Consider the following 21,518-nt stretch of genomic DNA (forward strand, 5'->3'; position numbering starts at 1 on the left):
CACCACCATGCCCAGCTAATTGTTGTATTTTTAGTAGAGACAGGGTTTCAACATGTTGGCCAGGCTGGTCTTTAACTCCTGACCCCAGGCGATCCACTCGCCTCGGCCTCCCAAAGTGTTGGGATTACAGGCGTGAGCCCCTGCGCCCAGGCTTATTATTTTTATTTGTAGAGATAGGGTCTTGCTATATTGCTGAAACTAGTGTGGAACTCCTGGGTCAAGCAATCTTCCCGCCTTGGCCTCCGAAGTGCTAGGATTAGAGGAGTCAGCCACAATGCCCAGCTCCTACAAGTTTTGATATATAGTAATCATATTGTCATTTACTTTATATTTTCAATTAATTTTTATTTTCATTTTAAATCTCATTTTAAAGGAGATATACGTATATGCAGAGAGAGAGAGAGAGAGAGAGAGAGAGAGACAGAGAAAGGGTCTCACTCTGTTGCTCAGGCTAGAGTCCCGTGGCACAATCTCAGCTCACTGCAACCTCTGCCTTCCGGGTTCAAGTGATCCTCCTAGCTCAGCCTCCCGAGTAACTAGGACTACAGGCATGCTACCATGCCTGGCTAATTTTTTGTAGAAATAGGATTTCGCCATGTTGCCTGGGTTGGTCTCAAACTCCTAGACTCAAGTTATTCTTCCACCTCAGCCTCCCAAAGTTCTGGGATTACAGGTGTGAGCCACTGCACCTGACCTAAAGGATGTATTTTTTAATCTCTAAGTAGATGAAGCTTTTGGCAATTATTAAATCAATTTCTACTTTTATTGCATTAAAAATCTAAGGCCTCTATAATTTCTGCATTTTAGAATTTATTCAGATATTTTGAAGCCTGTGGAAAAACAAAGTTTTACATTGTGTTTAGATCTTCTTCTGCAGGAGGTGGCATGTTTTACATACCTACAGTTAGCAAGTTCCCAAAAGGAAAATCAGACCCAAGGGTCAGCAGTTTTCTAATAAGCAGCAGAACATGAACATGTGGATGTGAGGATATGGTAATGGGTTAAAGAATAGAGAATTCACTATAAGGCTTAAATAAGCAAATTCATTTTCTAATAACAAAAACATTGGTAAAAGTTATGAGCAAACACAATTTCTTTTAATACACATAGTTTATAAGTTTTTTTGTTTTGTTTTGTTTTTGAGACGGAGTCTCACTCTGTTGCCCAGGCTGGAGTGCAGTGGCACAATCTCAGTTCACTGCAAGCTCCGCCTCCCAGGTTCACGCCATTCTCCTGCCTCAGCCTCCCCAATAGCTGGGACTACAGGTGCCTGCCACCTCACCCGGCTAGATTTTTGTATTTTTTTAGTAGAGACGGGGTTTCACTGTGTTAGCCAGGATGGTCTTGATCTCCTGACCTCGTGATCCGCCCATCTCGGCCTCCCAAAGTGCTGGGATTACAGGCTTGAGCCACCGCGCCCGGCCACACTTGACTCTTTAAGTACCTGGGTGGTTATCAGAATATAATTCTGCTATATCTGCTAATACAACATTAGCAAAATAGGTAATGATTACCACAGCATCATAGATTTCATAAGGATTCTCATTAAAGACAATTTAAACTTACATTTTCATGACAAGAAATCAAAATCTGTAATTTCTAATTACCATGGTATAGTACACATAGTGAATTTCTGTGTTTCACTTAAGTACAAAGTGACCATCTAGTGTGAGTTTATGTGTCTAATATTATTTTAAGTGCTTTAAGTGTATCAACTCATCAACAATCCTTTGTAGTAAATATTATTACTATCTCTGTTTTATAGATGAGGAAATTGAGATAGTTAAGCAACTTGCCAAAGGTCACACAGCTAGAAAGTGGTGGAACAAAGATTCAAACCCAGATAGTGTGGCTGCAGGCTCCATGTCTTAAGTAATGGGAAAATCACACGTGATGAAATTCAGGTACATTATCTCTGATAAATGACAAAAATAACTTGGATAACTCTGTTCAAAGAGTTACATTATGACAGTTAATATCTTCCTAATAACTATTCCGTATTTAAAAGTATTAACTCCCAAACTACAACATAGACACATGGAGATTTATAAGCGTGAATATACGTATGCATATTAAACCTAACCCCTTGAAAATAATCCTATTAAATATATAGCTGCCATTATTGCAAAATAATTTATTGAGCTTATTAGTTCTAATATTTTACCAGCCTCCTACTTCAGTTATTAATTTTAAATTTCAAAGGATTTTGTAAAACCGTGTTCATATGAAACAAGTCTCTGTCATGGACTTTTGAAAAACAGAGCAGTATGTTACAAATGCTTTCAGTAAAATATATTTTAGGGTCCTTGCTTTCCTATAATATTTTTAACTAGTAGTAACACATTTTTAAACACATCACCTTTGAGAATCCAAGTTCCACAAGTAATCTGTCAGCTACAAACTCAATGTACTGTTTCATCAAAATGCAATTCATTCCAATGAGGCCAACTGGCAAGGCTTCTGTTAAAAACTCCTGGGATGAAAACAAAAACAGAATAAAGTATAAACAAAACTATAAATATGTATGTTCCAAATAGAAAGAGGACTTTTGTTTTATTTCTAAGACTGATTTTGTCCAAGGAAATATATTAGGATAAATTCTTTCAATGTAGCAAATGATGTCCATATGTTTAAAAATGTTTGGGGTATTACTATTCACATTTTTTCACGTTTTCAAAGAGCCAAAATAAATGGAAATGAACTACCAAATTACTGGATTTCTTAAAGTAGCAGATACACGACTTGGATTTGTATGCTTTCTCAATAGAAAAAAAAAAGATACTTTGTTCTAAAATATCTGGAAAAAGATTCAAAGATGATCATCATAAAGAACACGACTATGGAAGGGAGCTGGGAAAGAGAAAAACTCAATTAACAAAGAAAATGAGAAAAAAGAAGAAACAGATTTGGGGGTTGGGAGATAAAATGAGCTCTAATCATACTGAAAGACTATGTAGTGGTAAAGTGTTAAGAGGAAAAATAAAAACATATTAACCACTTGGATTTAGTTCTCAAAATGACTAAAGATACCAAAGTGCCCGTTATGCGTTTTTCCTCTTCCAATATACAAACTATGCCTGTTAAACTATGCAGTGTTACAAAAAAAAAAAGTAATTTTAGAATGATAAAAACACATCCTAAGTAGAACATCTAGCTCCTTCTAGTAAGAAATCTTTGCATACTCTAATTTAATTGTTACTTTTCATTAATTTACTTATTCTTTCTATAAAAATTTGTGTATGCTTCCAGCTAGGTACCTCGCTACATTATTAAAAATACAAAACAAATAAAAAATCATCACTGTTCTCCAGTCACTAAAAATATAAAAATACAAAGCTACTATAATTAGCTGATTAAGCATAAAATTTGACAGAGATCAGAAAAACAGAAAAACAGCCCTGAAACAGGTTTTAGTATACATAAAACCTTAATACATAACAAAGACTGACTGAATAAAGCAAATTGTAAACTGACATAATAATTGTAATATATCATGTACTGGCATTGTCAGACCGACCATAATAAAATTGCTGGTATTTTTATTGACCTACAAAATGACCTACCAAATTTTTATTGACTTATGAAATTTCATACGAGTCAATATAATAGTGGAACAAACATCAGAGAAAGAGAGATGTATGTGCTAATTACACAAACTTCCTGGTTTACCTGCTCAATTTGGACAGCATCAACAATGATCTCCCTGACCCTTTCTTCTGAAGGCTTATTTACTAAGTATTGGAACATCAGGCAAGCAAAGTCACAGTGAAGTCCCTAAAAGAGAAGAAAAATGTCACTGTCAAATAACTGTTCATCAGCTATTTGCACACAGTGATGGGTCAAGCATCATATAAAGTGGTTCTAGGAATATAACACAGAACTTCTGGAAAATGGAAGAGGGGTTAATAGGACTAGGAACTTCTTTCCTTCAAATCTCATTAAATGCCAATACAATAACCTATAACAAAAACGTTCAATGTCAGCAAATCCTAGTTCATCAACATTATAGAAAAACTAATTTATGAACAAATAATCTGCAAATAAAAGCATTTTGGAAAGGAAAATAAAGCAAGAAAGCCTGAAATGAAAATTCACTAATTTTTAAATTTCAAAAATAATTAAGGAATGATTGAAAACTAATTAGTATTTAAATAACAGATTTCAAAAATACAACATTTGTAATTAAATAAGAAAGGCTCAAGATAAAAATAAATTCCAATGAAAATGGAAACTGACATGGGACTTGGTGGCTCATGCCTGTAATCTCAGCACTTTGGGAGGTCAAGGTGGGCAGATTGCTTGAGTCCAGGAGTTCAAGACCAACCTGGGCAACATGGCAAAACCCAGTCTCTACAAAAAAAATAAATAAATAAATAAATAGATAGATAGATAGATAGAAATAAAAAATACCAATAAGCAAATAAATAAGAAAATGGAAACGGAACTATGATGAATATCACCTGAAGTGATATAAAGCAGAGATGATCTTACAGATAACTCAACCAAAAATAAAAATAAACTTGTGAAATACCCGAGTATGGCTATACAAATGCAATAAATAGTATAGAATCTTAAGTAATTGGAGAATAGGCCAAGGAGAGTCAACCTACAATAATCAGGACTCCAAAACACAGAATGGATAGTATAGAGCCAAATATCAAAAAAACAAAAAGAAAAATTTCAAAAATTCAAAATGAAAAAAGAGAGAGGTCGGATATAGAAAGATGGAATTCCCAGGTCGGGCATGGTGGCTCATGTCTGTAATACAGCACTTTGGGAGGCCGAGGTGGGCAGATTCCTTGCCAGCCTGGGCAACCTGGCAAAACCCCATCTCTACAAAAAATACAAAAATTAGTCGGGCATGGTGGTCATGCCTATAGTCTCAGCTACTCAGGAGGCTGAGGCAGAAAGATCCCTTGAACCTGGGAGGTCAAGGCTGCAGTGAGCTGAGGTCACGCCACTGTACTCCAGCCTGGGTGACAGTAAGACCCTATTTCAAAAAAAAAGGAAGAAAGAAGAAATTACCATCGAGGCTGAAAGATGTTAAAGTGTTGATGAAAACTGAGAGGTAACTTATTACACAGAGCAATACCAATCAAAATCTCAATGGAATTGGTGTGTGTGTGTGTGTGTGTGCCTGTAATTTATTTTAAAAGGCTTTAGAGCAGAAAAGAAAGGAAAGTACACAGAGGTCAAGTCCCAAGCGGGCACAGAGGTCAAGTGCCTAAATGGGATTGTTTTTAATTCGAAAGTTAATCTGGAAGCCCGGGCACAGGGGCTCATGCCTGTAATCCCAGTACTTTGGGAGGCGCCAAGGTGGGCAAATCACTTGAGCCCAGGAGTTCCAGATCAGCCTGGGCAACACAGTAAGACCCTGTGTCTACAAAAATTTTTTTTTTAATTAACTGAATGTAGTGGTACATGCATGTAGTTTCAGCTACTTAGGAGGCTGAGGTGGGAGGACTGCTTGAGCTCAGGAGGTCAAAGCTACAGTGAGCCAGGATCATGCCACTTGCACTCAGCCTGGGTGACAAAGAGAGACCCTGTCTCACAAAAAAAAAAAAAAAAAAAAAAGAATAGAATAAATGGACAGAATCTTGTAAGAACACTTTCAAAAGAAAAGTCTCGATATTTATCCTACAAATTATTGAAATATATGAAACTATAATAATTAAAATAGTTTGTTATAGAATAAAATTTGATAGGTCAATAAGGAAGAAAAAATAGCCATGAAACTGATTTTAGTCTAATAAAACCTTAATAGATAATAAAGAAGACAGCGCAAGTCAATGAAGAAAGGATGGATTACTTAACAAGGCAAACTGAAAAAACTTCCCAAGAGTGTTTGAAATAAAATTAAGTTAAACTCTAACATATTCTTTACTGTATTATATTTATGCTAAATCCTACTTAGACTCAAACAAATTCCAATTGTATTAGAGAGTTAAAGGTTAAAAAACCAAGAAGAAAATATGTGTAATTAATTTATCTCTGGAAGAGGATTACATAAAATTTAAGGTTTTGTATGTTAAAAGAACAAAAATTAAAAAGCAAAGGAAAAATTGGGAAAATATATGAAATAAATATAAGCAAATTTATATTTTATATTATATTTGTGCTATAAATATAACAAATGCTATAAACGTATACTTGTTGAAAGGACCCAATCAGTCACTGTACATTGGGAATACACCAATGAACAAGCAAGCATGACCTCTTCCTTTAAGGATAATAGACTACTGAAGAAATAACCTTAAAATAGAGTTAAATAAGAAAAATGTTAATATTGAACTGGAAACAAAAGCAAAAGATAAAAGTAGGCAACTACAGAAAAAATACAAATGACTAATATAATTATGAAAAAAGCGTTCAATTTAAGTAATAAACAATGCAAATAAAACCAATAATGAAATACCAATTACCCCTATCAAATTTGCCAAACATTTAGCAAGTTAATCTAAATTCTGGTGAGAGTATGGTAGAAAATGTTTATACATTGCTAGGTGGGGCTGAAAATTGTTATAAAATTACTGGAAAAAAAAATCTGCAAGTATGTATGTATGCATGGCTTTATAACTTAGTAATTCTACTTTTTGTGATCAAGCTTAGGAAAATAATATAAAGGGAGGACAAAGCTCATATATATGTAAAGGTATTCATTTTACACCATAGTAAAACAAAAAACCTGGAAATAATCTAAATTTCTAATTATAAAAGTCAAATAAATGATTCATTCATTAGCTCATATATCTAACAAAACCACTATTTTCAAAAGGTGCTTAATGCCGTAGAAAAATGATTGCAGTATTTTGCCAAGTGGAAAAAGAACATCTCAACTCCTAAATATATGAATGATGAAAATATGTTTATATATCTAAATAGAATTAAATGTAGAAAAAAGTCTATAAAGAAATACTCCAACAAAACAGTAAATGTGGTTCTCTGTGTGCTGAGATTAATTTTTTTATTCTCTATAACAATCCTTGATGACATTTCTAATAAAAGTTATTAAAAATTTAAAGACATGAAAAAGCAAAAAGTAGGCCGGGCGCGGTGGCTCAAGCCTGTAATCCCAGCACTTTGGGAGGCCGAGACGGGCGGATCACAAGGTCAAGAGATCGAGACCATCCTGGCTAACACGGTGAAACCCCGTCTCTACTAAAAAAATACAAAAAACTAGCCGGGCGAGGTGGCGGGCGCCTGTAGTCCCAGCTACTCGGGAGGCTGAGGCAGGAGAATGGCGTGAACCCGGGAGGCGGAGCTTGCAGTGAGCTGAGACCTGGCCAGTGCACTCCAGCTTGGGTGACAGAGCAAGACTCCGTCTCAAAAAAAAAAAAAAAAAAAAAAAAAAAAGAAAAAGCAAAAAGTAATTATATGAAGTATTTTATGGCATTTAAAAAAATACTTTCACATACACTATTTCATGGCATTCTAACAAAATGGTTTTTATAGTCGAAGAAACCAAGGTTCAGAGAAGTTAAGGATTAGCATAGGCAATAAATGTTAACTGAATGGCTATGATAGCCAAAACACTGAGAACAGAAAGATAAATAAAACAAAGTCCCTGCACTAAGGAGCTTAAAGTCTAGCAGAAGAGAGAAATAAAAAGTACAATACATGCTATGGACTCCAAGACATGGACAGGTGCAGGTTTCAAATGGATACATAAAGGAAAGAGTGGCCAATTTCACCTAATTGATCAGGAAAGTTTCGAGATGTCTCTTCTGAGAAGGTAATCCAAAAAAGGTTACAGAAAAAAAAAAGTGGTAAGAAAGATGGAAACGGTATAGCAGGCAGAGGGAGACCAGGGTTAGTTACTGATTGGATGTGGCTGAAAAAGAAGAAGCAATCTAAAATGACTCCTAGATTTCAAATTAGATGACTGGAAAAGAAGGATAGAGACACTAAATGAAATAGGAAAAACAGAAGGAACAACAAATTTTTGGAAAAAGATGATGAGTTTGATTTCTGAAATAACAGGTTTGAGACACCTGGGGGAACTTCAAGGAGAAAATGTCGAACATGCACTAGCATACATGGGTTTGGCACTTAGGATAGAATATCTGGGACAAAGGGTTAAGTTTTGGGAGTTATGAGCGTTTAGATGGTAGCTGATTTCATGACAGTAAATAAGATCAGCCAGGAGGGCACATACAGTGAAGGAGAAAGGCCAGCGCGGGGACCTAGGAGGACACTGATATTAAGAATGACCAGGAGACTGAGGAGAGATGGTAAGAGACATAGGAGGAAAATGCAGTGTCTTAAAAGCAAGATGACGTGACTTCCTATTTTAATTACCAGGATACCTGTGTCACCACAGCATTTTTCAGGAGAAAGAAAAATAAATGGGCTGGGTACAGTGATTCATGCCTGTATTCCAGCACTTTGGGAGGCTGAGGCAGGCAGATCGCTTGAGCCCAGGAGTTCAAGACCAGCCTGGGCAACATGGTGAAGCCCTGTCTCTAAAAAAAAAAAAAAAAAAAAAACCAAAATTAGGTCAGGTGTAGTGGCACCTGCAACAAGGGAGGGCACCTGCAACAGTCCCAGCAATGAGGGAGGCTGAAATGGGGGGACTGCTTGAGGCCAGGGAAGGCGAGGCTACACTCAGCCATGATCGTGCCACTGTACTCCAGCCTGGATGACAGAATGAGATCCTATCTCAAAAAAAAAAAAAAAAAAGATAGAAAAGAAAAATAGATGAACATCAAATATGAATACAAATATAACTAGAAAAACATTCCATTCCTTACTTCATCTCTGCTGATGAGTTCATTGGAAAAAGTGAGTCCTGGCATAAGACCTCTCTTCTTTAGCCAGAATATAGCAGCAAAAGATCCTGAGAAGAAAATTCCTTCTACAGCAGCAAAGGCCACCACTCTTTCCCCTGGGAGACATAAAATCATTTCAGTTTTTGAAATATCAGATACTGCAAACATTTGCATATATATATGCAAATATATATTTGATAAATTTAATAAATAAATTTAATAAATATTTATTGATATATATGGTGTATATATATTGTATATACATGGTGTATGATATATATGGTGTATATATATGGTGTATATATTGATATATATACACCATATATATCAATAAATACCATGACTGTTTGCAAAGAAACAAAATACACGAGTTAGTGCCATGGCCAAAGATCTCCATAGGAGAAAATGTGCCACCTCTACCTACTGGAGCAGAAAGGTATGCCTCCTTCAAATCCTCTGTCAGACAATGGACTTCTATAGGTCTTGGTGTCTGGACAAAGAAGGACCTTCTCAAAACCTACTCAAAACAACGGTGATTTATGTGTGCACCACACATGACTGTGAGTGCAGGTACATGCATATGTGTGTAGTATGTATACATATGTGTGTGTGTACTAGACTGGTGAGTAGAAGGTAGACTTTATGATAAGTGTCTTCCTCTGAAAGTAGGAGAGGTTGCTTAAGTTTATATTTTTAGAAACTTATGGTGTCTTACAGACCATCTGCAAACATTTCAAAAACCATTGGCATGGATCTGCAATTAAAAAAAAATAGATAAGCCCAACTGAGGATAATATCTATTAGATAAAATATCCCCATAACATAAGCAAAATACAAAAGGGCCAATTTTAAAGGTTACTCATTGTTAGGCATGGACTTCATAGAAATCCATCTCCTATTAAGAAACTGTCTACAGTGGCATCATATCTGTAACATTATACAGGATGATCAGAGCTCTAACCCAAAGGTCATTCACAAGGTGCTTATGTCACCACACTGCATATGCTTGAGAAAAGTATTTATATATGTCTAAGGAGAAAGGTTTGGTCTATAAGACTGTGAGATACAGGCAGCTGAGTGCTTGAGTGCATTACAAACCTTTTTCATAGATGACATCACGGTTTATACCTCAGTACATGTCACAGGACCACACACAAAGAAGTCACTTAATAAACAAGTCCTGAACTGACTCAATGGAACCTGTAGAAGTACTAGATGAGAGAAGACATTAAAATCCACTCTAGGCCAAGTGCTGCAGTGACTCACATCTGAAATATGAGCACTTTGGTAGACCGAGGAAGGAGGATCACTTGAATGCAGGAGTTAGAGACCAGCCTGGGCAACAGAGCAAAACCCCATCTCTACAAAAAATTTAAAAATTAGCTGGGTGTGGTGGTGCACACCTGTAGTCACAGCTACCTGGGAGGTTGATGTGGGAGGAATGCTTGAGCCCAGGAGGTCAAGGTTGCAGTGCGCTATGATCACACCACTGCACTCCAGCTGGGTGACAGAGTGAGCCTATCTCAAAAATCATCATCAGCATAATCACTATTCTTAAGATAGAGACTTGTCATTAGTTTAACATATAACTTACTGTATCTTTTATCTTACTATTAAGATAACTTATAGTTATTGATACATTTTTCATTGACATTAAGGTAACATCATAAGTATAATTATCTGTAAGGGAAGTAGACTATAATTAAATACAAACGTGAATAAAAGAAAAATTGATATTTTTATTTTTATTAGAGAGTGGGGTCTTGCTCTTGTCACCCAGGCTGTAGTGCAATGGCGCATTAATGGTTTTAACAGTCTCAAACTCTTGGGTTCAAACAATGCTCCCACCTCGGCCTCTGACGTAGCTGGGACTACAGGCGTGCGTCACCATGCCTGGCTAATTTTTTTCTTTCTTTAGAGCTAAGGTCTCTCTATGTCGCCCTGACTGGTTTGAACTTCTGGCTCAAGCCATCCTCTCATTCCAGCCTCACAAGTAGCTGGGATTATAGGCACAAGCCACTGTGCCTAGTGGAAAATTGGTATTGTAACCATGCTATACATTCATGTGAATACTAAAGAATGAAAATCATAACATAGTTATAGAAGGCTATTCTTTTTTGGAGAAGATTAAAGGATTACACGTGGTACATTTTACAATTTTTTGAGATATATGTGAAATAAAAAGAGGGTTCCAGAACATTTCTCCTAAAAACTATAGTGAATGTAAAGGCCTCATGATTCATTTTAGAGAGGGGAAGGTTGGATATATTTTTAAGATATAGCTGACCTCTATGATGGCAATGTACTAAGATTGTGTAGCTAATTTTTTTGAGGCTTGAAATAAAATTTCATTACATATATTAAGTTTTAATCTATATATTTTAAAGTTCTTCAAAAATATTTTAAAAATTAAACAGGATGTCTCAATTTTTAAAAATCTATACATATATAATAAGGAAAATTTTTGCTCTATAGGAATTGAATCTTGTTATAAACTCTCAGACAAACTAATAATTTTTAAAGAAATATTCTTAGTTTCTCTTTAGCTAAAAATAAAGGCTTATAAGAGTCTGGATATAAGGAAAGAATAGTTGCTATGCTGGATCTTAGTGCAAAAGGCACTAAGAAAGTCACCAAAAACGTTAGGCAAAACCCTAAGCCAGATGAAAGAGCTGTCCTTGTCAACTTATAGCTACTAACGGTGGTGCAGGCAGCCCAATCAGTTCATAAAACAGCACTTCCTCAGCTGGTTAAAGGAAAGTAACAGTGTGCAGCAAAGCAAGGCGATATTTCCATGTTACTGTCTTTTAGCTCCACTCCCAAAAACGAGAGTCACCATGCACTCTTTACCCTTTCCCCTTTCCCTGTTCCACTCTACATTCATTCAACTCCCCCTCCACAATTTTAGAACATGTTCTTTCCTGAGACCCTAAATTAGAACCCGAAATGGGGTTTCCCTCGAGATTAAGCAATATGAAGAATCTAGCTGGAGTCCTCATGTAGTTACATGGTGACTGCCAGCCTTCTCTGTTTTCTCTATTTCTAGGTTGTCCTTCTTGGGTAGTTCAGGAAATACATGTTTTCTGTGGGCCTGCTCATCATTTTTCATCACTGCTTCCATACTAGTATTTTCAGTGTATATGGAACTCTCTGCCTTTTCCCTTCTTTTTTCTCTAAAGCCAGCATTTCCCATAGTGTTTCTGAGGCTCCTTGTGAGGGAATCAACTGAATACAAAAATGCAGATTTCTCAGTCCCATCTGGGCCTCCTACATCACTTTTGGCAGGATTCTTAAGAGTTTTTCCACAAATTCTCCAGATGATTTTTACATATATTGAGAACCAGTGCTTTTCTCATTCCTATTTTTTTTTTTTTTTTTTTTTTTTTAGAGTCTGGGTCTTGCTCTGTCACCCAGGCTGGAGCACAGTGGATCATAGCTCACTGTAGCCTCAAACACCTGGGCTTAAGTGGTCCTCCTCCCTCAGCCTCCCAAGTAGCAGGGTCTACAGATGCATGCCACCATACCTGGCTAGTTTTTAAATTTGTTGTAGAGATGGGGGTCTTGCTTTGTTGCCCAGACTGGTCTTAAACTGCTGGCCTCAAGTGATCAACCTCAGTCTCCCAAAGCACTGGGATTACAGGCATGAGTCACCATGCCCGGCTGCCTTTCTCATTTTTGAAATGAACTGAAAGCAAGGAGGCAAACGTATCTGCTTCATCCCTGGTATACTACATGCTGGCCCATATATGCACTACATCACTGGTTCTTCAGTGTGGTCCAGGAGTCCCTGAGAAATCTACAGACCTGAGGTCAAAACTATTTTCATAATAACATTAAGGCATTATTTATTTTTTTTAACTACCAGTCTCTCATACTTTATAATGATATTTTCTAGAAGCTACATGACATATCCATAATAATCTGAAAAGCTAAATAAAATATTCCTCCCTTTTCTAACCATAATACATATTTAAATGAGGCATATACTACATACATATACACTGCAACAAATCAAATGCAAAGGCAGATATGGTACTCCAACTGTTTTCTATTAAGTCAGACATTTAAAAGATTTATAGAAATTTAAAAGCATGCTATTCTTTTTTTTTTTTTTTTGGAAAATACAGAAACTTATATAAAAATGTTATCTGTATTAAAATGTAATGGGTTGATTATTGCTATCTTAGAATGCACTAATACATATTTTTAAATTATCTCAATGTTAATTTGTAATGCAGAAATATCAATACCTATAACCTACCCAAGTAAAGGCACTTTGGAGCTCTTAATAATTTTTAAGAGTACAAAGAGGCCTGAGACCAAAAATTTTGAGACTTGCTTCCTCACATAGTGAATAAAACCAAAAAGTAAAGAACACCGATTAAAAACAGATAAGAATGAGATGCGTACTTAGAGCTATCCAAATGAAATATAGAAATATTTTAATTAAATTTAGTAAATATTTATTGAGCAACTATTATGTGTAAGACATAATATGATACACTTCCTTAAAAAAATGCTATGGGATCTCAAGTCAGCCAGAAGGGTGTTTGCATTTAGCTTACCTATGAAAAATAAGCCTGTTATTACAAATGGTTTTTTTGTCCTGGTTGATTACACTAATCTTTAGTTTTTGAGAAACTAGACATTTGTTTCCTCAAAAATGTTAAGTTTTCACTTGCTTTAAATTCCTAAAATAGGCCAGGCGTGGTGGCTCATGCCTGTAATCCTAGCACTTTGGGAGGCCGAGGTGGGCGGATCATCTGATATCAAGAGTTCAAGACTAACCTGGACAACATGGTGAAACCCCTATCTCTACTAAAAAATACAAAAATAAGCTGGGCATGGTAGCAGGTGCCTGTAATCCCAGCTACTCAGGAGGCTGAGGCAGGGAGAACTGCTTGAACTTGGGAGGCAGCAGTTGCAGTGAGCCAAGATCACAGATCACGCCACCGCACTCCAGCCTGGGTGACAGAGTGACACTCTGTCTAAAAAAAAAAAAAAAACCATTCCTAAAATAAACTTAAAAGCCAGGTACAAACTGTGAATTGCTATAATACTCTTGTTATTGCTATATGACTGACTCCTATTTAGCTGTCATCATGCACTAACATCTTAACTTTTCAACTTCCAACTAAGTAGAATAGATAACAGCTTTATTTTACCAACACTTTCTAATTAATTATTAGGAATAATGATTTTGGTAAAGGTGCATTTGAGATATTTGTACTCCTTTTCCATGCTGTAACTTTGATTAGTACTGGATAGTCACACCACATAAAATACTGTCTTATCACCTGAGGCAAATCTGATCATATATAAATTAGAGCCACATACCAAAAGTAGATTTTCTATCTGCTATCCATCGCAAGGCCCAATCTGCTTTTTTCTTAACATATGGCATGGTTTCAATTGCATTAAATAAAAATTCCCTGTAAAAACAAAAGAATGAACAGCAATGTTATTCACTTGTTTTTCTTTTTTTTTTTTGAGACAGAGTCTCGTGCTCTTGCCCAGGCTGGAGGGCAGTGGCGCCATCTTGGCTCACTGCAAGCTCCGCCTCCCGGGTTCACGCCATTCTCCTGCCTCAGCCTCCCTAGTAGCTGGGACTACAGGTGCCCGCTACCATACTTGGCTAATTTTTTTGTATTTTTAGTAGAGACAGGGTTTCACTGTGTTAGCCAGTATGGTCTCGATCTCCTGACCTGGTGATCCACCTGCCTTGGCCTCCCAAGGAGCTGGGATTACAGCCGTGAGCCACCATGCCTGGCCTCACTTGTTTTTCTTAATTGGACTAAACTTAATCAGAGATAATAACTGTAACTCTATGGTATGATACCAGATCTGTAGTTTTTATACATTTTTACATGCCCATAAAATAGAAATAAAACTCAATTATTAGTTTGAATCTGATTCATACAAAACCAGCTAAATTTGAGTATTCAATTTCTAAACAGAAGATGCTACTGAACAGTTCTTAAAGATAAAATATCTAAAGCTTAACTGGTTCTATAATAAGTTTTTTTAAAACTCAATACATTATTAAGCAATAGAAAATATTATGCTCAGAAACTTCCACACTTGAATCTTTCCTTAACATTGAATTTTGGAATAAATTCTGATCTGAATATAACCAAGCCATAAGCAATATTTTGTAAATAAAATCCCAACAATACCTTTTCTTGGGATCTCTGATGTAAGTGTCTATCAGCAAACTGTACATCTCTGAATGAACATTCTCGATGAGAATTTGAAAGCCATAGAAACAGCGAGCCTCTGGAACCTGCACCTCCTGACTAAAGCGCTCCACCTAAGAAGATAACGGAAACAGACATATCCAGTTCTATAGGCTCTCATTAAACACTGCAAATCAGAATCCGGACATCAGCATTATCACTTAAAAACTGCCTGTCGTGTAACAAACAGGTCAGAAAGACCTTACGGATTATTTTAAGCAGTATCCTAGGCAGTACTGTTTATCCATCAATTATCCATGGTAAATTAGTTGCATAGTATATATATACACATATATATACATATATACACACATACATATCTATATACACACACACATTTTTTTTTTTTTTTGAGATGGAGTCTCGCTCTGTTGCCAGGCTGGAGTGCAGTGGTACCATCTTGGCTCACTGCAACCTCTGCCTCCCGGGTTCAAGAAATTGTCCTGCCTCAGCCTCCCAAATAGCTGGGGCTACAGGCACGTGCCAACACACCCAGCTAATTTTTGTATTTTTAGTATAAACAGGTTTTCACCATGTTGGTCAGGATGGTCTCAATCTCTTGACCTCGTTATCCGCCCACCTCGGCCTCCCAAAGTGCTGGGATTACAGGCATGAGTCACCGCACCCGGCCTATCTTTCTATTCTTTTTAAAAAGAAATTATGCCTTCTGATCAACCATAATTAAGTTTCAAAATGGGGAGCCAGAACCCAGTATTCTATTACAGAGCTCCAAAGGTTATTAAGGTGCAGGTTCTCTATTAAGCTTACCATCTGAGGGTAAAAATCAAACTCATGTTACTGCACTGTAAATAGTTTTGATTGGTATAATTTATGCTTGATTTAATATAGTTGCTGGTCAAAGGATAAGCAATTCATCAGAAAAACATTTAAAGAGTTAAGTTTCATCTAGTTCATTTTTTAGACATCTTTCCTCTGGCTCAATTTAATAATCTTAATGACATTATCATCATTTAACTGCTAAAGGAGAACAAAAGTTAAATCAAGCAAAAATCTTACCAAATTTTCATTTACAATTCCATCACTGGCTGCAAAAAAGGCTAAGATGTGAGAGATGAAGTACTTCTCATCTGCTTTAAGCTTGTTCCAGTGAGGGAGATCCTTTGATAAGTCGACCTGGAATAAAAAGATTTTCAAAAATTTTAATTTGGAGTTACGTTCTTCTCAACGTGTTTCAGAAACTGTTGGGAAACTAACTTCCCTTGTAAAGTTAAGTAGGAATATCCCACTACCAGTAAACTATGGAAAAAGAAAGATGTTAGCATTGCAAAGAAATAGAACAAAAAGGTTATGCTAATAAGTGTATTATATTGAGGACTTTTGTTAAATGAGTAGGTTACAGCTACTCTTGGTGGGGGAGGGGGAACAGCTAAACTACGTTAGGCAAAGGAAATGTTAATTTATTACACCATGGTAACCATTTTACTATATATATGTATCTTATAACATCATGTCGTACACCTTAAACATACACAATAAAATTTATCTTTAAAAAATTACAACAGAATAGAATTTTCTGGCTAATTAAGAAGCTGGCCAGGATATACTTTAAAAATATCCAAATTAACATCATCTAGTGGCACCAGAGCAAATGAAAGAAGGGCTTTTAAAAGGGGAGGGGGGAGAGTAAAAACTAGTCAAGAAGGCACTGAAGTGAATAAGCTAATGATTCTCAACAGTCATTGCTTTAACATTTTATACAGTATTTGCTATGGTGTTAGATAATTAAGCACCTATTAAAAAACTGTAGCTGCCACTTTACTGCCAGGTAATCAATCTACTTTTATACCCAGAAGTAATGCCAGGCAGGTAACAACCTAAGTTTTGTTTTGTTTTGAGACGGAGTCTCACTCTGTTGCCAGGCTGGAGTGCAGTGGCATGATCTTGGCTCATTGCAATCTCCACCTCCTGGGTTCCACCAATCCTCCTGCCTCAGCCTCCTGAGTAGCTGGGACTACAGGCAGGTGCCACCATGCCCAGCTAATTATTTATATTTTTTAGTAGAGACGGAGTTTCACCATGTTGGCCAGGATGGTCTCGATCTCTTGATCTCATGATCTGTTCGCCTCGGCGTCCCAAAGTGCTGGGATTACAGGCATGAGTCACCACGCCTGGCCTTGCCTTGTTTTTTTAAAGAGACGGGGTCACACTATGTTGCCCAGGCTGGTCTCAATCTCCTGGCCTCAAGCAATCCTCCTACCTTGGCCTCTCAAAGAGTTGGGATTACAGGTGTGAGTCACCACAGGTGGCCAACAATCTGGTTTTTAAAGCAGTTTATATGTAGGCATGGTTTCCACTGGGAATGGAAATATTTTTGAAAATGTTCATTAGAATTAGTCTTTGGAATTAAGGGAGATATACTTTAGAATTTGGTGAAACCTACAATTTAAAAATTGTCTATTTTTTAAATTTTTGAGACGGGGTTTTACTCTGTCACCCAGTCTGGAATGTGGTGCACAATCTCAGCTCACTGCAACCTCTGCCTCCTGGGCTCGAGCAATCCTCCTACCTCAGCCTCCAGAGGCACAGGTGGGACCACAGGTGCACAAAACCATGCCTGGCTAATTTTTTGTATTTTTGGTAGTGACAGGGTTTTGCCATGTTGCCCAGGCTGGTCTTGAACTCCTAAGCTCAAGTGATCTGCCCGCCTCGGCCTCCCAAAGTGCTGGGAGTACAGGCCTAAGCCTCTGCACCCAGCCAAAAATTGTCTTTCAATGTACCCTGTCTTAGTCAGTTCTGGGGGCTATAACAAATTACCATTGACTGGGTTGCTTAAACAGCATACTTTTATTCTTCTAACATTTCTGGAAGCTAAATGCCCAAGATCAGGATGCCAGCCTAGTTGGGCTCTTGGTGAAGGCCCTCTTCCTAATTTACAGATGGCCACCCTCTTGCTGTATCCTGACATAGCAGAGAGAGAGAGATTGTATCTCTCATGTCTCTTCTTATAAGGCCACTAATCCTATTCATGAGGGCTCCACCCACATGATCTAATTACCTCCCAAGGTCCCACCTCCAAACAGCATCACACAGCGTATATAGACATCATTTTGATAGGGACAGGAGGCAGGGAAATTCTGGGCAGAAGAAGGTGGTCCCCGGCGAGGGCTCCACCCTCAATCCTGGAACTGCAGCCCAAAGTGACAACATGCATTCCTGTTCTCCCACTCGAATGTTGCCTTTTCCAAAACCACCCGTGGCCCTGCTACCCCATAAAAACCCCAGGCTCTACCAGCAGAGAAGAGGAAAAGAGGAGAAGCAGCTGGATGACAGAGACTATGGTTGAACATCAGAGAGAAGCAGCTTAACTTCAGAGGGACAGCTTGACAGCATTCCTTTGGAGAGGAGTCCACTCTATCCCCTTTCCAGTTCCCCTTCCCACTGAGAGCCACTTTCATCAGCAATAAAATCCTCTGTATTCACCACCCTTCGATTTGTTCATGTGATCTGATTTTTCCTGGCTGCTGAACAAGAGCTCGGGTGCCACAGGTGTGGATGCTAAAGGCTGTCACACTGACCCTCTGCCCTCACTGGTGGAGACCAACTGTTTCATGTGAAAAGGCAGAGGGCCCACTGAACTGTTAAAACAAGCCATCCACGGACAGCAAAAGCTAAAAGAGAGTTGACTATAACACATTCCTTCTGGGGCTTCAAGGGTTGTGGGTACTCCCCACAGATACTACCACGAGGCCTGCATGGAGTTTTGCTCCTGCTGGTGTCCAAAAGAACTTGCCCAAGCTCCTGCACCTGCTCACCTGCATGCTCCCTCCCTCAAGGGGTTGAGCACAATGGGTTCAAATGAGTGGAGTTTGCCCCTGCCAGTGCCAAAGTGGCCAGCTAGCTCCAGCGTGTGCATTCCAGTTCCCACCTAGGACGGGATCAGAGAAACTATCCTGCTTCAATTTTGTCAGAAAAAATCTTTTAAATATTTATCAGGATTAACTTCATAAACAGTTGAAATATGTAACTGTCCTTGTCTTTTGCCTTTCTTCTATTTACTCTAACAAAGCCTCGCCTTGGCACGGTAGCTCACGCCTGTAATCCCAGCACTTTGGGAGGCCGAGGCACGCGGACCACGAGGTCAGGCATTCAAGACCAGTCTGGCCAACATGGTGAAACCCCGTCTCTACTAAAAATAAAAATAATTAGCTGGGTGTGGAGGCAGGTGCTTGTAATCCCAGCTACTTGGGAGGCTGAGGCAGAAGAATTGCTTGAACCTGGGAGGCGGAGGTTGCAGTGAGCTGAGATTGCGCCACTGCACTCCAGCCCGGGGGACATTGGGAAGCTGAGGCAGGAGAATCACTTGAACCCAGGAGGCGGAGGTTGTAGTGAGGCAAGATTGTGTCACTGCACTCCAGCCTGGCAACAGAGAGAGACTCTGTCTCGAAACAACAACAACAACAAAACAAAAAACATAAAGCCTCAATCTCTTTGACATTTCCAAAAAGGACTTAATGTCCCAACCTTTTAATCACATGCTATTTTCCAAACCCCTTTTCCCATTAATTTATTCTTTAAGTGTTTGCTGAGTACTTATGCATTTTCCAAACCCTTTTTCCCATTAATTTATTTTTTAAGGTTTGTTGAGCACTTACTGCACACCTGACACTGTGCTAAGCGCTGGGGATACAATGGAGCAGGGTGGAGGAAACATTTGTCTTCATCTTTTAATATGCAACCTAAAAATCAAGTTCTGTTCTATTAAAAGCTCAACTCAGGTTTAACTGAAGGACATCTTCTTCATTCTAATATATATAAAACCCCTCACTTTTTTTTTTTTTTTTTTTTTGAGACAGTCTCACTCTGTTGCCCAGGCTGGAATACAGCGGCATGATCTTGGCTCACTGCAGCCTCTGCTACCCAGGCTCAAGTGATTCTCCTGCCTTAACCTCCCGAGTAGCTGGGATTACAGGCACCTGCTGCCACGCCTGGCTAATTTTTGTATTTTTAGTAGAGACAGGGTTTTACCATGTTGTCCAGGCTGGTCTCGAACTCCTGACCTCAAGTGATCTGTCCACCTTAGCCTCCCAAAGTGCTGGGATCACAGGTGTGAGCCACCATGTCCATCCTCTTACATATTATATGTTTGATATTAAATGTTAATATTGTAAGATACTTCCTTTTAAATATTATCTCTTTGAACACTCACTTTCAAAGGTCTTGTAAATTTTATTTACACTACATTAGTCATATTTCCTTCCTGCCTAGCATTTTCTTATTTGAGCAAATTCTCAATTTCATCATTTAAATACTGATTCCAAACTACACAATTATCATAATTGCCTGAGTGGCTTTAAAGAAAAAAGTCCCAAACCCCAGACTTTTGTCTTTCGATCAGGGTTTCTGTTGATCAGCCATATTTAAGAATTAAGCTCAACCATTTAAGCTTATCAAATGGTAATTTACATAATTTGTAAACGAAAAATATGTGGAACTAAAAATGTGTTTATCTTCAAAATATGTATTTGAATCCTCCTATAATTACCGAACAAACATGTACCAACCCGTAGATTTCAGTTTTTAAAAATTAGTGCTTCTTTGTTACAGGTCACATATTGTCTTTGCTAAAAGATGCAAGTTAATTTCCAAATGAATTTCAAGAATCCTAAGAATCTTAAGTACCTTTTTAACATGATGAACGAAAAAGCCACCTGTGTATTCCACTTGTTCTCTGAACCGTATCTTACAAAAAAACTTTCTAAAAACCACAGACAGTTAGGGACAGTCAGGTGTGTCGAGCATTATGACCCAGTATGAAAATATTAGGTGTTTGTTTTTTGTGGTTTGGTTTTTTGCTGTATACGTCAACTATAATATAACAAAGATGTTGACAATATATAACACTACAATGTAACAAAGACGGCAAAGTGGGTAAAAGTGTGTAATAGAAGCTTCAAACATTGGTGCCTTCTGATTTCTCAGTTAAATTTTCCCCCTTCTGTGCATAAAATAATAGTTTACATTTATTTAGTGCTTACTAAGTGTCAACTACCATTTTAAACATCTCATTAATCCTCATAACAACCCAAATAGCCAAGTACAACTAGCTCAATTTACTGATGAGGATACACAGAGAGGTCATGCAACTTTCCCAGTCCCATATCTAGTAAGTAGTGGCACAGAATTTGTACCTAGGCAGTCTGACCCCATAGCCTGCATTCTTAACAGCATGTGTTTAACATTTATAGAATTAACTTCTTGAAAAAATAGATTCAAATCTATCTAAAATCTAAATTAGATTTAGATTCAAATCTAAAAAGATACATATACAAACATATACAGAACAATAGTGCTGTACAGGTATCACCCATCAAAGATCAAGACAATAACTATTTGTTCAGTTAGACTACAGGGCAATCATTTTCATGACCACTGTCCTTACCAACCAGCAAATATTTTCTAGTTTGCTGTGTTCAACTGATCTCCTAGGTGGAATTAACAGAAAGCATTCTACAGCTGGTCTTTTGGTGGCAACTCTGCCACGTCTGATGTAGCT

At 37.7% G+C, this 21,518-nt stretch overlaps 1 protein-coding gene across 1 annotated transcript in view; it reads right to left on the reverse strand.

Moving 5' to 3' along the window:
• RRM2B (ribonucleotide reductase regulatory TP53 inducible subunit M2B) overlaps nt 1–21,518 on the reverse strand; it is a 37,040-nt gene that overhangs the window by 6,041 nt on the left and 9,481 nt on the right. Inside the window, 6 exon segments of the mRNA XM_010354534.2 lie at nt 2,360–2,473; nt 3,670–3,774; nt 8,751–8,884; nt 14,106–14,200; nt 14,945–15,078; nt 16,022–16,138. Coding sequence (XP_010352836.1) covers nt 2,360–2,473; nt 3,670–3,774; nt 8,751–8,884; nt 14,106–14,200; nt 14,945–15,078; nt 16,022–16,138 — 699 coding nt within the window.

The sequence above is a fragment of the Rhinopithecus roxellana genome, chromosome 9 (genome assembly GCF_007565055.1).
Source record: "Rhinopithecus roxellana isolate Shanxi Qingling chromosome 9, ASM756505v1, whole genome shotgun sequence".
NCBI lineage: Eukaryota > Metazoa > Chordata > Mammalia > Primates > Cercopithecidae > Rhinopithecus > Rhinopithecus roxellana.